Consider the following 16,125-nt stretch of genomic DNA (forward strand, 5'->3'; position numbering starts at 1 on the left):
ACAGGAAACGGACAGTACAGTTCCCGCACCGCATCAGATTCAGAAGCGTGGTAGTGCTTGTGCTTCTGTCGTTTCAAGAAGAAACATGATGGAATTCTTCAAATTAATTTAATTACCTCCAAGGATGCAGCTTCCTCAGTGACTCCTTTAAATATCTCCAATCTTTCTTCATCTGTGAGGATGAAAGGCAGTCCCTTAAAGCGAGGATCCAGTGCAGAGGCTGTATGAAGGATCTTCTTCTCGGCCTCACTGCTGTACCTCTTCTGGAGATCTGTTCTAATAGAATTCTTGATCTCATGGATCATGGGTGTGTCTCCCATCGTGTCTGTCATGCTCTGGAGAAGTTGTGCATTTATAGGGGCAATGAGAGAAACTGTTGGATTGCGCTCTTCTGACATCAGCATGGTTGCATCTTTCATTGGCTTTAATGCACTCACGGCATCCTCTGCATTTGACACATCTGTTTCGTTTAGAGTGCAGAGATCGGACTCTCCTCTTCTGACTTCTGGAGACAGCAAGGTGGCACAGACTGCAGGTTGTTGTTCCAAGAACCTCTCGACCATGTCGTATGCACTGTTCCATCTTGTTGCCACATCAGTTATCAGCTTATGATTCTTCAGGCCAAGACATTTCTGTTTCTCTTTTAGACAGTGGCTTGCTCTAGTGCTGCGGTGAAAGAATGTGGATATCCGACGTACTCTGCCAAGAAGCCTAGAGAGAGTGGCCACTTTCAACGCTCGCTGGGATGCAAGATTCAGTGTATGGGCGAAGCATTTCACATGGGGGAATTTTCCAACTTGAGCTGCAACTATCATGTTTGACGCGTTGTCGGTCACAAGCACTACAGATTTATCGGACATCTGCCATTCTTCCACAACATGAGAAAGTAGCTCTGCCAGATGAGCACCCGTGTGAGACTCATAAATGGCTCTCGTTTGCAGTACATGCGACAAAATCTGCCAGTCCTTACTAACGTAATGTGCTGTTATTGTAACATAAGACTCTGTCGTGACTGAAGTCCAGGAATCACACGTTATTGCGACTCGACTTGCTTGGCTCATTGATGCAATTATCTTAGCTTTGGTTTCGTGGTAGAGTGCAGGTATGACGTTTTCTGTAAAGTGACTTCGTGACGGGATCTTGTAACGCGGCTCTATCGTCTTCAAAAGGTAGCGAAACCCACTGTTTTCCACAACAGAGTAAGGGCGCAGGTCCTTCGCTATGAAAGCTGCCACAGCTTTTGTTATTCTCTTTACCTTTTCAGAGTTGGGCGGCAAAGTTGACTGTAACATTGCATCAATTCTTGGCTGATCTGGGTTCATTTCCTTGGTGGTGGTGGTGGTGGTAGGTTTTAGCATTTCTGGGTGAAAACGGCTGACGTGGTTTCTCAGATTAGTAGTATTCCCTAGATATTTAATTTTTGTGTGACAGATTTTACACACAGCGTATGACTTGTCCAATTCGTGCTTCCTACTTTTTTCATAAAAGCCAAAATGTTCCCAGATGTTTGCTTTTAAAAAGCTAGGTGCATTTTTTATCTCTCGTTCCTTTTGTTCTACTTCTGCCATTTTTATTTACTAGCAAATGCAATGCATGCCAGGCATCTATGTGAATTTGTGAGTAGGGATGACACAAGTCTTGAATTTGAGTGACTAAGCCTAAAGCCTGCCACGAGATCAACAGAAAAAGTAACACTGCTGGCTGCTGGTGTTGTCGGGTGGAGCGATTCTCCCTCCTGCCTGTGATTGGCTTGACTGAGCCTGAGGAGTGATGGAAAATCGTGTCAGGTGGTGACTGAGGTGACACAATTTTTTTTTTTAGGTACGGTAATATGTTAATAAACAGGCAGTGACCAGCTGCAGTCTCTGTGAGTGGTGTATCAGTGTGATGGTACCACCTACCTGTCACAACAAGGTGGCAGAGTCTGGCTGGCACGTGGCACTGCGCAGATGCGCATGGGGCGTAGCTAGAAATGACTGGGCCCCATAGCAAAAAAAATTTAGGGCCCCAGCGGGTGACCTCTATGAACCTTGTAAAGAAACCAAGACAATGGGACACGGGACATAGCTTTCTGTAGCAGTTACATCTGACTCCGGTCCCCGAGGGGCCCAAAGGCACCAGCATTATAAATGGCACATGGTAGGCGGCGGTCTTGAGAAGTTTACATTGGTGCTCGAGGCTGTGCTTAATGCTACTTTCACACTTGCGTCAGAGGATTCCGGCAATCTGGACGCAAACGGATGCATTTGTCAGGCGGATCCGTCTGACAATGCATTGAAACTACCGGATCTGTCTCTCCGGTGTCAACTGGAAAAACGGATCCGGTGTTTATTTTTTTCACAGATTTAAAGGTCTGCGCAGATCGGAAGAACGGATCCGTCAATGCAGCAATTTTCATGCCGGATCTGCACTATACATTTCAATATAAGTATAAAGCAGGATCCGGCAAGTGTTCAGGATTTTTGGCAGAGAGAAAACTGTAGCATGCTGCGGTATTCTCTCCGGTCAAAAAACGTAAGAGGGACTGAACTGATGCCTCCTGAACGGATTGCTCTCCATTCAGAATGCATTAGGATAAAACTGGTCAGTTCTTTTCCGGTATTGAGCTCCTAGGACGGAACTCTATGCCGGAAAAGAATAACGCAAGTGTGAAAGAACCTGAGAGACCATCAGTATGTTAGTCCTGAGGTATCAGGTTGATAGATCCTGTGTATGCTACATTGTATCCACAATAACCATCCTCTCAGTAGGGACTGATACCACGTAATGAAGGGGGATCTGATGGTGCCAGGATCAGTAACTGTCAGTAAATCTGACACCCCAGCAGTTTCAGATCCCTGCCCTTAGCTGAGAGTTTTGTCGGTGTGGATCACCTCCTGCATGGGAGCAATCTCCAATAGGTCGTGAGATAATGTAGACAATTACCAGACTGGCCACTAGGGGCCGCTGTTTGACCACTTTCATAGACCGAACCTAAAGTTCCGTCCCACTGTAAGTAGACGCGAGGGGAATAATAAGAAGAGACACAACCGAAAAAATAAGGAAAGAAACATGGGGCGGGCGGCAAAGGTATGAGAAGCGGTAATATGAGCTGTGTAGGTGGCAAGGCGGTAAGTTGGGTGTACTATGCTGTGTAGGTGCAGGCGCTTTTGGAGGTAGATATTACATACTCATAGGTGACAGAACTTACCTCGCCGCCAGCCACCGCACGTCCGCACTGCCGCCTGCTTCTGAGTGTCTGACTGGGAGCCGGAGATGCGCGGAAACCACGCCTCCGCTCCTCCTCACTCAGTCAGACCTGGCTCACTCAATGTTGTGGCCACCCCCTCTGACACGTCAGCGGGAGGCGGGAGGCGGGAAAGAAGGCGCCCAAAAACTTTTTTCCGACTCGGCTGCACGGCGGACGCGACGCTGACGTCATCAACATGCATCGATTATTTAAAGCAACCGCATCGATGCAGAATCGCCGGGGGTCGAATCGCGATGCATCGATGCATCGATTATATTCGACAACCCTACCATATACCTATCTAATTAAATATAAAGTGACTAATGCATAAAGATAGACAACATCTAAGGTCTGTCAATACCTGTGTGGTGACAATATAGATGAAGGTGCCGCTCCTCAAATAAAAGCTGTAGAATATCAATATGAATATATGAAAGCTGTATATATTAACCGCCTCCGGACCGCCTAACGCAGGATCGCGTTCCGGAGGCGGCAGCTGCAGGCAGAGTCACGCATATACACGTCATCTCGCGAGACGCGAGATTTCGCTCAAAGCCGGCCTGCGCATGCGCATGCGCATCGCGGGCTGGCAAAAGTTACAGGACAAGTTCGTCATCAACCTACCAGCCAATGATCGTCGCTGGCAGGTTGATGATTTTCAAAAAACCGAATCAGAAGCCATCTAATACCTTATATTTATAAATATAAGGTGTTAAATGGCTTCTCTGCTCCTCTGCTGGTCCTTTTGGTCGGTTGGTTTCAGCAGAGGAGCAGACATCACAGTGAGTAGCCACCAAACACTGCACTTAGCCCCCAGATCACCCCCCATCACCCCAATTAACCCCTTGATCACCCCTTGATCGCCCCTGTCAATCACTAGTGAAAGGGAAAAAAGTGATCAGTGTAAACTGTCACTTTTTTTTTTCACTGGTATTGACTGTTAGGTTTAGGATAGTTTAGGCCCCTTGGTTAGGAGTTAGCGATCGTTTAGCGCCCAGCCCACCGCACCGCAGTCACTGATTCGCTGATTAGCGTATCGCTAATCAGCATTTGTACTTTTATAGTATCTGTAAGTGATCAGAACTGATCACATTCAGATCTATAATAGTATTAGTGTCACCTTAGCTCGCCCTCCACCCAAAACGCAGTGTTTGCCCGATCAGGCCTGATCGGTCGCCCACACGTGCATTCACCCACGCCCGCCCCACCGCAGTGACAAAAAATATATATATTTTTTTTATCACTGCACAATCACTGTACAAGCGCTGCGGCGATAAAAAAAATCAGTTTTGATATTTTTTATCAATCGCAGCAGCCTCCGGTGTTTCGCTAGCCTCCCATTTGTAAGACAGGCTTGCTTTTTTTCTTGGGTAGTCTCAGGGAATACCCCTAAATTTAGTAGTCCAAATGGCAAACAGGGGGTATTCTTCTGAAGAGGCCTACAGGATTCTGACCCAGTCGGATGAGGAATGGGAACCCTCATCTGATGAATCTAGCGGGTCAGAATATGAACCTGTAGAAAGCAGTGGCAGTCTGACCCAAAGTTCGGACGAGGAGGTGGAGGTCCCTGATAGCACCAGGCGTACCCGGCCCCTTGTTGCTAGACCACAGGTTGTGCAGGATCCGCTTCAAGGGCAGCAGAGTGGGGCTGGCGCTGTCGGATTACGTGGTGAGGCATACACCAGCAGCGCAACCCTCCCTGGATCTAGTACCAGCACTGCCGTACAACATGGTGAAGTGGCGAGCACCAGAAGGGCAGTTGAAGCTGGTACGGTGGCACGTGCAATAGTTACCCCGTCGCAGCCACCGCACAGACAGGCCCGTAGAGCCCCTAGAGTCCCTGAGGTGCTGGCAAACCCTGATTGGCAGTCCCCAACTTCAGCCGCACCTGTAGTTCCCCCTTTCACCACCCAGTCTGGAGTTCGGGTTGAGACAGCTCAGATCGGTTCGGCCCTGGGATTTTTTGAGCTGTTCTTGACTGCGGAGCTCTTGGACTTAGTCGTGGCAGAGACAAACCGGTATGCCACTCAATTTTATAGCCGCCAACCCGGGAAGCTATTATGCCCAGCCTTTCCGGTGGAAACCAGTCCAAGTTTCTCCGAATTAAGAAAATTTCTGGCCTTCTCCTCAACATGGGTCTAACCAAAAAGCATGAATTTGCGGTCATATGGTCCACAACCCAATTCATCACATGCCCATGTTCTCTTCTGCTATGTCCAGGGCACGATTTGAGGCCATCCTGCGTTTCCTGCACTTTAGCGACAACACCACCTCCCGTCCCAGAGGCCACCCAGCTTTTGACCGGCTCCACAAAATTCGGCCCCTCATAGACCACTTCAACAACAAATTTACAGATTTGTATACCCCTGAGCAAAACATCTGCGTAGACGAGTCCCTTATACATTTTACCGGGTGCCTTGGCTTCAAACAATACATCCCAAGCAAGCGTGCCCGGTATGGGGTCAAATTGTATAAGCTCTGTGAAAGGGCCACAGGCTATACCCACAAATTTCGGATCTATGAGGGTAAAGATAAGACCCTGAAGCCGTTCGGTTGCCCTGACTACCTGGGGAGCAGTGGGAAGACAGTCTGGGACTTGGTGTCACCCTTATTTGGCAAGGGGTACCATCTTTATGTGGACAATTTCTACACAAGTGTGCCCCTCTTCAGGCATTTGTTCCTAGAACAGATTGGCTGCTGTGGCACCGTGCGACCTAACGTCCCCCAACGTCTCGTTACCACCCGTCTTGCAAGAGGGGAGAGGGCTGCCTTGTGTAACGAAGAACTGCTCGCGGTGAAATAGAGAGACAAGCGTGACGTTTACATGCTCTCCTCCATTCACGCAGACACGACAATACAAATTGAACGGGCAACCAGTGTCATTGAAAAGCCCCTCTCAGTCCACGACTATAATTCGCTCATGGGAGGGGTGGACTTCAATGACCAGATGTTGGCTCCCTATTTAGTTCCCGACGCACCAGACGCTGGTATAAGAAGGTGTCTGTATATTTGATTCAATTGGCGATGTACAATAGTTTTGTTCTCTACAGTAAGGCTGGGAGAACAGGATCCTTCCTCAAATTTCAGGAAGAGATCATCGCGAACCTCCTGTATCCAGGAGGTTCCGTGGCCCCAACCACCAGTGTAGTGAGCCGTCTACACGAGCAACATTTCCCCAACTGTCACCCCGAAAAAGATGTCGTGTCTGTAGCAGGAGTGGAATAAGGCGTGACACCCGCTATTTCTGTCCTGACTGTCCTGACCACCCTGCCCTATGCTTTGGTGAGTGTTTCCGGAAGTACCACACACAGGTACACTTAGCATAGAGATTGCATCTCACAGGACAGGCACACAGGGCTATTAGGGCCCTTTCACTCACAGCTGCTGCAAACCTCTCCTTTCACCTGGGATAAAGTGCATAATGTACTTCGCCACATCTTTGGGCGATTTGCGCTTTGCACATTGTCCCATGGGGAAGGAGAGGTTTGTCCTATAAAAGGTAAAAAAAAAAAAAAAAAAACACTGGTAAGCAAAACAGTTAACGTTCTGTTCAAAAAGTTAAATAAAGTTTATATGTTCCGTTCAAATGTTATTATAACGTTAATAAATTTATTGCGTTGCGGCCTGGTTTTTTCTTTTTTGTTTTGTTTTTTTTACCTTCCAGGTGGACCAACCGATCGACTAGCTGCAGCACTGATGTGCATTCGGACAGAAGCATTGCGCTGCTGTCAGATTACACACAAGTCGGTGTATGCGGCGCTGCAAGACGAGATTTCTCCTCTGCAGTAAAAGATACGTTTGCCGAGGCATATGAGCTGAGGAGGCGGCGGTGTTCATATGCTTTGGCAAACACTTTGTATATCAAAAAAATAAAAAAAATCCCGGCAATGATTTATTCATCCACATCGATTGATGTGAATGGAGAAATCTGGTTTGCCAGGGCATACGGGCTGAGTGGGTATGGATGTTGGGCGGAGCTCCTATGTCCTGGCAGACGCCTTTCCCCTACTTTTTTTTTTTTGGCAGAGATTTTTTCATCCACATTGATCGATGCGAATGAAGAAATCTGTGCCGTTCATTTTTTCTTTCAGCCCAGAGGCTGAACGGGAAAAAAAAATCTCATTACCCGTATGCTCAATATAAGGAGAATAGCAGAAACTCCTAATGTTGGCCATACATGTAATGATTGTGGAGACCCTCAAATGCCAGGGCAGTGCAAACACCCCACAAATGACCCCATTTTGGAAAGAAGACACCCCAAGGTATTCGCTGAGGGGCATATTGAGTCCATGAAAGATTGACATTTTTGTCCCAAGTTAGCGGAAATGGAGACTTTGTGAGAAAAAAACAAAAAAAATATTTCCGCTAACTTGTGCCCAAAATTTTTTTTTCAATGAACTCCCCATGCCCCTCATTGAATACCTTGTGGTGTCTTCTTTCCAAAATGGGGTCACATGTGGGGTATTTATACTGCCCTGGCATTTTAGGGGCCCTAAAGCGTGAGAAGAAGTCTGGAATCCCCAAATGTCTAAAAATGCCCTCCTAAAAGGAATGTGGGCCCCTTTGCGCATCTAGGCTGCAAAAAAGTGTCACACATGTGGTATCGCTGTACTCAGGAGAAGTTGGGGAATGTGTTTTGGGGTGTCATTTTACATATACCCATGCTGGGTGAGAGAAATATCTTGGTCAAATGCCAACTTTGTATAAAAAAATGGTAAATGTTGTCTTTTGCCGAGATATTTCTCTCACCCAGCATGGGTATATGTAAAAAGACACCCCAAAACACATTGTTCTACTTCTTCTGAGTACGGCGATACCAGATGTGTGACACTTTTTTGCAGCCTAGGTGGGCAAAGGGGCCCACATTTCAAAGAGCACCTTTCGGATTTCACAGGGCATTTTCTACACATTTTGATTTCAAACTACTTCTCACACATTAGGGCCCCTAAAAGGCCAGGGCAGTATAAATACCCCACAAGTGACCCCATTTTGGAAAGAAGACACCCCAAGGTATTCCGTGAGGGGCATGGCGAGTTCCTAGAATTTTTTATTTTTTGTCACAAGTTAGCGGAAAATGATGATTTCTTTTTTTTTCCTTACAAAGTCGCATATTCCACTAACTTGTGACAAAAAATAAAAACTTCCATGAACTCACTATGCCCATCAGCAAATACCTTAGGGTGTCTACTTTCTGAAATGGGGTCATTTGTGTTGTTTTTCTACTGTCTTGGCATTGTAGAACCTCAGGAAACATGACAGGTGCTCAGAAAGTCAGAGCTGCTTCAAAAAGCAGAAATTCACATTTTTGTACCATAGTTTGTAAACGCTATAACTTTTACCCAAACTCTTTTTTTTTTACCCAAACATTTTGTTTTATCAGAGACATGTAGAACAATAAATTTAGAGAAAAATTTATATATGGATCTCGTTTTTTTAAAAAAAATTTACAGCTGAAAGTGAAAAATGTCTTTTTTTGAAAAAAAAAAAAAAGGTAAATTTCGATTAATAACAAAAAAAGTAAAAATGTCAGCAGCAATGAAATACCACCAAATGAAAGCTCTATTAGTGAGAAGAAAAGGAGGTAAAATTCATTTGGGTGTTATGTTGCATGACCGAGCAATAAACGGTGAAAGTAGTGTAGGTCAGAAGTGTAAAAAGTGGTCTGGTCATTAAGGGGGTTTAAGCTAGGGGGGCTGAGGTGGTTAAACTTGAATTTAACACTTGCAGATCTGGAAAATAATGTTTTTTGAAGAAAAAAATGTGTGTTTTTCAAACCCCAGAAAATGATGGGTGTATTTCTAGCTTAAATTGCACACTGACTAATCAAGATGTCGTAGATTTCCAAAAAAGTGTTTTTTTGGTAACATAATATGAAAGATGTATATATTAAACTTGAATTCAATAAAGAAAAATATATATAGATATACTAAATCACCAGTCCGCATAAAAACTGCTGCAGGTCCGAGAAGTGTTGTGGGGTGGATTACACTGTTAAGGAATGTACATAAAGGTTCGGACCGCGTGTGTCATAAATATTCGATATAAAACAGATTCTTTTTTCTTCCTCCCTTCAAAAAGTAACCAAGGTCTGCAGATCTCCTACTGATGGCTATCCTGCAACTTACAAAGAAAAACAATAGGGTAGATCCGTAGGTTTAAACTGCCCTGTGGTGCACAGATTGTACTTACACGGCACTCCACCAATATCAAGCGTATCGCAGATATCCTCTGTAAGCTGGTGGGGCCAGCAAGTCGTTAGCGTGGCCGGGAGTCAGCAGGGTGGCAGCAGTGGGAGATCGGCAGCCAAACGTGCCCGGGGTAGACCAACTGCTTTGCAGGAGCCTACCTGCCCGGAAAGTAGTGGTGCAAGGGTTCACGGAAGCAGCAGGGTAGCAGTCAGTCAGTGCGGAGTGTTGGGTGTAAAATCACCTACTCGGTAGCAGTTTTTTGTTAAGCTGCCGGAGGAGGCAAACATGGCCATTTGTAGAATCTGTGGGCAGAAGGTGAAGCGTGGCCAGGGTGCCAATGTTGGCAAAACAGCCCTGCATAAATATATGCAGCATCTTCCCATAAAGTGGCCTGGGAGAACCGTGGCTCCGATGTCATGGTCCAGCCTGCCACAGCAACCGCTGCATCACCTAGTCGCACACACCCGGTTTCAGGCAGTTAAGGCGCCACCACCTCAGGCGAAGGGAGCTGTCTGTCCATCCCATCATCTGCTGGTCCTAATGCCCTTGCTCCTCCTCCTACTCCTCGTCAGTCATTCCGTCAGCAATCGATCACCGAAGCGATTGCCAAGAGACAACAGTATGCGTGCACTCATCCAACGGTGCAGAAGCAGAACATTCTACTGGCCAAGTTGCTGGTGCTGCAGTCCCTCCCATTCCAAGTGGATCTGCAAAAAAAGGGGGTTAGTCAGCACCTCCCAGTGCCCAGGTGCACGCTGCCATGGCAAAGACCTAGAAGAAAAAAGACAATGCAGCAGCACCCTGCAAATCAGATAAAGTATAACAATGCCATAGTCACAAAAATAATGATTACAAAAATTATGGTGCTAATGCTACGCTTATTTATAAAGTGAGATGTTTGGCCAATGCATTTTGTACAAAACCATCTGAGCCCATCTGCGTACGTCAAGGCAATCTCTGTAAGGCTACTTTCACACTAGCTTTCGGGGCTCCGCTTGTGAGCTCCGTTTGAAGGGTCTCACAAGCGGCCCCGAACGCATCCGTACTGCCCTAATGCATTCTGAGTGGACGCGGATCCGCTCAGAATGCATCAGTCTGGCAACGTTCAGCCTCCGCTCCGCTCAGCAGGTGGACACCCGAACGCAGCTTGCAGCGTTCGGGTGTCCGCCTGGCCGTGCGGAGGCAAACGGATCCATCCAGACTTACAATGTAAGTCAATGGGGACGGATCCTTTTGAAGTTGACACAGTATGGCTCAATTTTCAAACGGATTCGTCCCCCATTGACTTTCAATGTAAAGTCTGGACGGCTCCGTCTGAACAACTTTCACACTTAGAATTTTTTCTAAACTATAATGCTGACGGATCCGTTCTGAACGAATCCAAACGTCTGCATTATAGGAGCGGATCCGTCTGTGCAGACTCCAGACGCTCTGAACGCAAGTGTGAAAGTAGCCTTAGACGGGTCCTAACACTAAATACTACCTGTTATGCGCCATAATGACCGCCATAAAATTCAGGGAGTGTTGGACCCACATGCATGTTGGATCCACTCTGCCTTTTTCTATTTTTTGTGCCATAATGGCCTCCATTACAAGGGATGCAGGTACCAACATGCATGCCTAGCCAACTCTATACCTTTCCTGGTGCTAGACAGCTTCCAATGAATGCAGTGAGAGCAGGCTACAGCTTTATACTGAAAATAATTAAAATCAGCCTATGGGGCAGACAGGCTAATCAGGAGTGCACGACTCGCTGGAGTGCCACATCTCCAGCATAGTAAGGCCTCATGCACACGACCGTTGTGTGCATCCATGTCTGTTGTTCCGTTTTTCGTGATTTTCTGCGGACCCATTGACCTTCAATGGGTCCGTGGAAAACTCGGAAAATGCGCCGTTTGTCATCCGCGTCCGTGATCCATGTTTCCAGTCCGTCAAAAAAATATGACCTGTCCTATTTTTTTGACGGACAACGGTTCGCGGACCCATTCAAGTCAATGGGTCCGTGAAAAAACACGGAGGCACACAAGATTGTCATGTCCGTGTCCGTTTTTTTCCTATCATTTTCAAGGCAAACTTGACTTAGATTTTTTTTTCACTTTTCTTGTCTGGTGATCCTCCAAAAATCAAGGAAGACACACGGAAAAAAAAAAACGGACACGGATCACGGAACAACGGTACCCCGTTTTGCGGACCGTGAAAAAATACTGTCGTGTGCATGAGGCCTAAATCTGCAAAAAAAGGGGGTTAGTCAGCACCTCCCAGTGCGCAGGTGCACGCTGCCATGGCAAAGACCTAGAAGAAAAAAGATGCTTGGCCAATGCATTTTGTACAAAACCATCTGAGCCGTCTGCCGTACGTCAAGGCGATCTCTGTTAGACGGGTCCTAACACTAAATACTACCTGTTAAAATTCAGGGAGTGGTAAAAGGCAGAGTGGATCCAACACTCCCTGAATGACTCGCCTTGACGTACGGCAGACGGGCTCAGATGGTTTTGTACAAAATGCATTGGCCAAGCATCTCACTTTATAAATAAGCGTAGTATTAGCACCATAATTTTTGTAATCATTATTTTTGTGACTATGGCATTGTTGTACTTTATCTGATTTGCAGGGTGCTGCTGCATTATCTTTTTTCTTCCCATTCCAAGTGGTGGATTCTGCACCTCTCAGAGAACTGATGGCGTGTGCCGAGCCGAGGTGGAGAGTCCCAAGCCGTCTTTTTTTGCCAAAAAGGCAGTACCAGCCCTGCACACGTATGTAGAACAGAGGATGGGCCAGTCCTTGAGCCTGTCAGTGTCTGACTAAAAGTGCATGGCAGCGCCGACGTGTGGAGCTGTAACTAAGGTCAGGGACAATACATGTCCTTTTTGGCCACACCAGCAACTTGGCCAGGTTACGCCGCTTCTGCCTCCATGTTGTCATGCCGGTAGTCCTGTGACAATGTCCGCCTCTGCCTCCTCATCTTCCACCATGTCCTCAGCCTCCACTGCAGGGACAATTCACAGTGCCTCTCCAGCATACCACATGTGCAGGGCCTGGCGGTGTCACGCTGTTCTGCACCTCGTTTGCCTGGGCGAACGGAGTCACACAGGGGAGGAACTGCTCCATGTCCTTCATCAAGAAATCGAATCCTGGTTTTCTCTGTGACAACTCAAAATCGGAACCATGGTGACCGACAACGGGAAGAACATGGTGCCGGCGCTGCGTCAAGGAGGGCTGAGCCATGCACCCTGCGTGGCACACGTGTTCAATCTGGTTGTTCAGCAGTTCCTGAAGTCTTCCACCCTTCTGCAAGACATTCTAAAAATGGCCAGGAAACTTTGCATGCACTTCAGCCACTTGTACACCGCAAAGCACATCCTCTTTGAGCTGCAGCGGCAGAACAGGGTCCCCTAACATAGGCTGATATACAACATTTCCACCCATATGTTGGACCGACTATATGAACAGAGAAAGGCCATAAACATTTTCCTGATGATCCAAGCAGACAGGAGTACTCCCCTGTGTAACTTCAATGCCAGCCAGTGGCAGCTCATGCAAGACATCTGCCGTTTGCTCATGCCCTTTTAGGAGGCCACATTATTTTTCAGTCACCAGGACTACAGGATGAACAACGTCATTTCACTGCTTTATGTCCTGGAACAGATGCTGGTAAATCTGGCTGGTCAGGGGACTGGAGATGTGGTACTGTCGTCGCAAAATCTACGACACAACTTCTTCTTTTGTGTGGCTCCAAATCAGTTAGAATTATAAGTATGAGCTCATACAGCTTTCTCTAATGAGACCAATGCAGGCTGGTATCATGGAAAATATCTCATCCTTTATTTCAGTTACATACACTTATATAGGCAACATGAGGTAGACAAATGGGTGGTCCTAGATGCAAGTTTATTGGCTCTGTGACAAAAAGGGAGTAGTTTACTAACTTTATTCCTGAGTTGATTGGCACATTTGAAAAATAGCAACTTAACTCCTCCTTTCTTTCACTAATTGATCTTAGAACAAAGAGAATGTACATGAGGCACCTAATTGACATTTGCCATCTAGTGGAGACAAATGTGTACTACAGGAGAAGGTAAAATCTTGACTCTCACAAATCCCTCCTTTTTGCGGTAAATAGATACAAGATGAATAAGCAATGTGAGGTACTCTCCCAACGCCCTAAACGGCGAAGAGCTGGACTTTCCTTATTGCTTCACCAGGTCCCCCCAACTCCCTTTCGGGTTTGCCTTCATCTGGTTCTATTTATTCCGCAACTATCAACAAGATTTCATTTGTTTTAGGACGGAATCGCGTTCCTCAAAGAGGTTCTCCAAATAATCTTTAGGTCTGTCAGTTTCACAATGTATGTACATGGTTGTTGCAGGTGTGGTTGAGTTGAACATTTTAAAAACAATTTTTCTAAAACAAGGAATCACACAACACCCTATTAATGCCACTACCACAAGTACTACCACCAGTGTAATTAACATATTGGCTAACACATTAGACCAGTTCCCAAACCACTGTTCTAGCCATGAAGTAATGGGGTTGTTGATTCCAGAGTTTTCCTCTAGTTCATTCGATAAAGAAGTCAGTCCATTCAAAGCCTTTGTGATGCTTCCGTCAGGGGCAGTGTTGTTCGGAATGAAGGTGCAGCAGGTACTTCCGATCATCTTGCAGACGCCTCCTTTTTCCGCTAGGATCATGTCGAGGGCCAGTCGATTCTGTAACGCCATCACCGATGAAGAGCTCAGTTGTTCCGATATTCCTTTTACTGCATCTCGGGTATAATTTACGAATCTCTGTTGATTATAATACAAATAGTTAATCCATCCTACATTTTTATTTACGCCAATTATTGGAAGTATTGATTCGAAACCAGCAGCTATCTGGTTTCTAGCCTTGAATTCATCAGGAACTCCTCTAGGGACTCCTATAGCATCTATGTATACATGAGAATCAAAAGCTGTAGGGAGTGACCTCCTTTGCCGTGACCGGACATTGGCTTGCGTACTGACTTGCTCCCACTCAAGAGTCGAAAATAGAACAAATGGCATCAGCACCTTAATCAAGGTACATTGGCCAATCCATTCCATTCGTATCCTGGGTCGGAGCTTCAGGTCTCCACACAACCACCAGATATCCGCATGTTGATAACCTTGGTGGACAAACCATTTGTCAGGGTAAGCATCAGAGTCACTACTTGTCTCATTTAGATAGATGTTATAGGAACAATATCCTGGAGGGAAAACACCAAGGTCTTTGCCTGTACCGTTACGATTGAAACAGGTATAATTTCCAGGGTATGGCGTTATACCGAAACCCATATGATCTTTATCATGAACAATAGGATAGAGTAATTCTAATGTCCTGCAGCGGGAGGTGTCATTGCTGGGAATGGTTTCAGTGTACATCTTAAGGATGCACTTGAAACCCTCAGGATCGGTAACCTCACTCAAAGGGAAAGGTACCGTACCCAAATGAGGTCGAGCTGCAGCACATGCTATGCAGTTGGATCGCTTCTGGGAAAGAACCGTATAGCGGATCCATTCTAGCCATACATTTGTGTCTGAAAACCCTGTCTCTAAGGCCATTTTGTCAATCATGGGTGAAGCTGTAGGAGATGTAATTGTATTCTGATTCCCTTGTATTAATAATGTTCTAAATATGGAATTTTGGATTTGATCTGACTGTGCATTTCCCCCTGTACAATATAAAATGAACAGTAAGACATGAAAAGATATTACGGCCCTTGCAGTCATTCCAGCACTTGAGGTTCTGGTACTTTTTTGCAGTGTGATGCGTGGACCCAATTAGGCTTTCCTTCCAACTTGACAGCAGTGGCGGTGGTTAACAGTACTTGATGTGGACCCTCAAATCGTGGTTCTAGAACTTTCCGCACGTGTCGTTTCACCACTACCCAATCTCCTGGTTGTAGAGAATGAGTTGCCTCTATGCTGTCTGGATCTGGAAGAGAAGCAAAAACTTGGGAATACACATTAGACAGTCTGTTTGTAAGACAGATAACGTACTTTGAAAGACTATTATGCTGCATCTGGAGTTGTTGTGGAAAATAGAGTCCTAGTCTAGGGGCATTCCCAAAGAGTACTTCATATGGACTCAGGCCTGTCTTCCGGTTAGGTGTATACCGGATGGAGAAGAGTGCCAAGGGTAGACACTCTGTCCATGGCTTATTCAGTTCAGCCATGGCCTTCTGTATTTTTGATTTAATTGTCCCGTTGAGTCGCTCTACTCTACCGCTGCTTTGTGGGTGATACGCAGTATGGAAGGCTTGTTCAATACTTAGGGCTCCCATAATTTCACGCATGACCTCCCCTGTAAAGTGAGAACCTCGGTCACTCTCAATTGTCTCTGGGACCCCATACCGGCAAACTATCTCATTCAGAAGTTTCTTGGCTGTGTTTTGTGCAGTGGCTTTGGCCACAGGATAGGCCTCTGGCCACCCTGAAAACAGATCTACACATACCAAGACATATTCTAGGGTCCCCACTTTGGGTAGTTGGATGTAATCTATTTGCAGTCTTTGGAAGGGAAAATCGGGCCTGGGAGTGTGCCTCAAAGGTGTTTTTACTGTCCTTCCTATGTTGTGATGTGCACAAATCATACAAGCCAAAGTGAATTTGGCTGCAGCTACACTGAATCCTGGGGCATACCAGTGACTATTAACAAGAGCAGTCATGGCAGTTTTGGACAGGTGAGTATTCC

The 16,125-nt window shown here is 46.1% G+C and overlaps 2 protein-coding genes across 2 annotated transcripts in view; one reads left to right on the forward strand and one right to left on the reverse strand.

The window, feature by feature from the left end:
- LOC121002850 (E3 SUMO-protein ligase ZBED1-like) overlaps positions 1-846 on the reverse strand; it is a 1,502-nt gene extending 656 nt beyond the window's left edge. Inside the window, exon 1 of the mRNA XM_040434461.1 lies at positions 117-846. Within this exon, the coding sequence (XP_040290395.1) occupies positions 117-815 (699 nt within the window). The 5' untranslated portion in view covers positions 816-846. The remainder of the gene's footprint in view (positions 1-116) is intronic.
- Positions 1-16,125, forward strand: part of LOC121002848 (cytochrome P450 2C23-like) — a 327,503-nt gene that overhangs the window by 137,022 nt on the left and 174,356 nt on the right. The window lies entirely within an intron of this gene.

This window comes from Bufo bufo, chromosome 5, assembly GCF_905171765.1.
Source record: "Bufo bufo chromosome 5, aBufBuf1.1, whole genome shotgun sequence".
Lineage (NCBI taxonomy): Eukaryota > Metazoa > Chordata > Amphibia > Anura > Bufonidae > Bufo > Bufo bufo.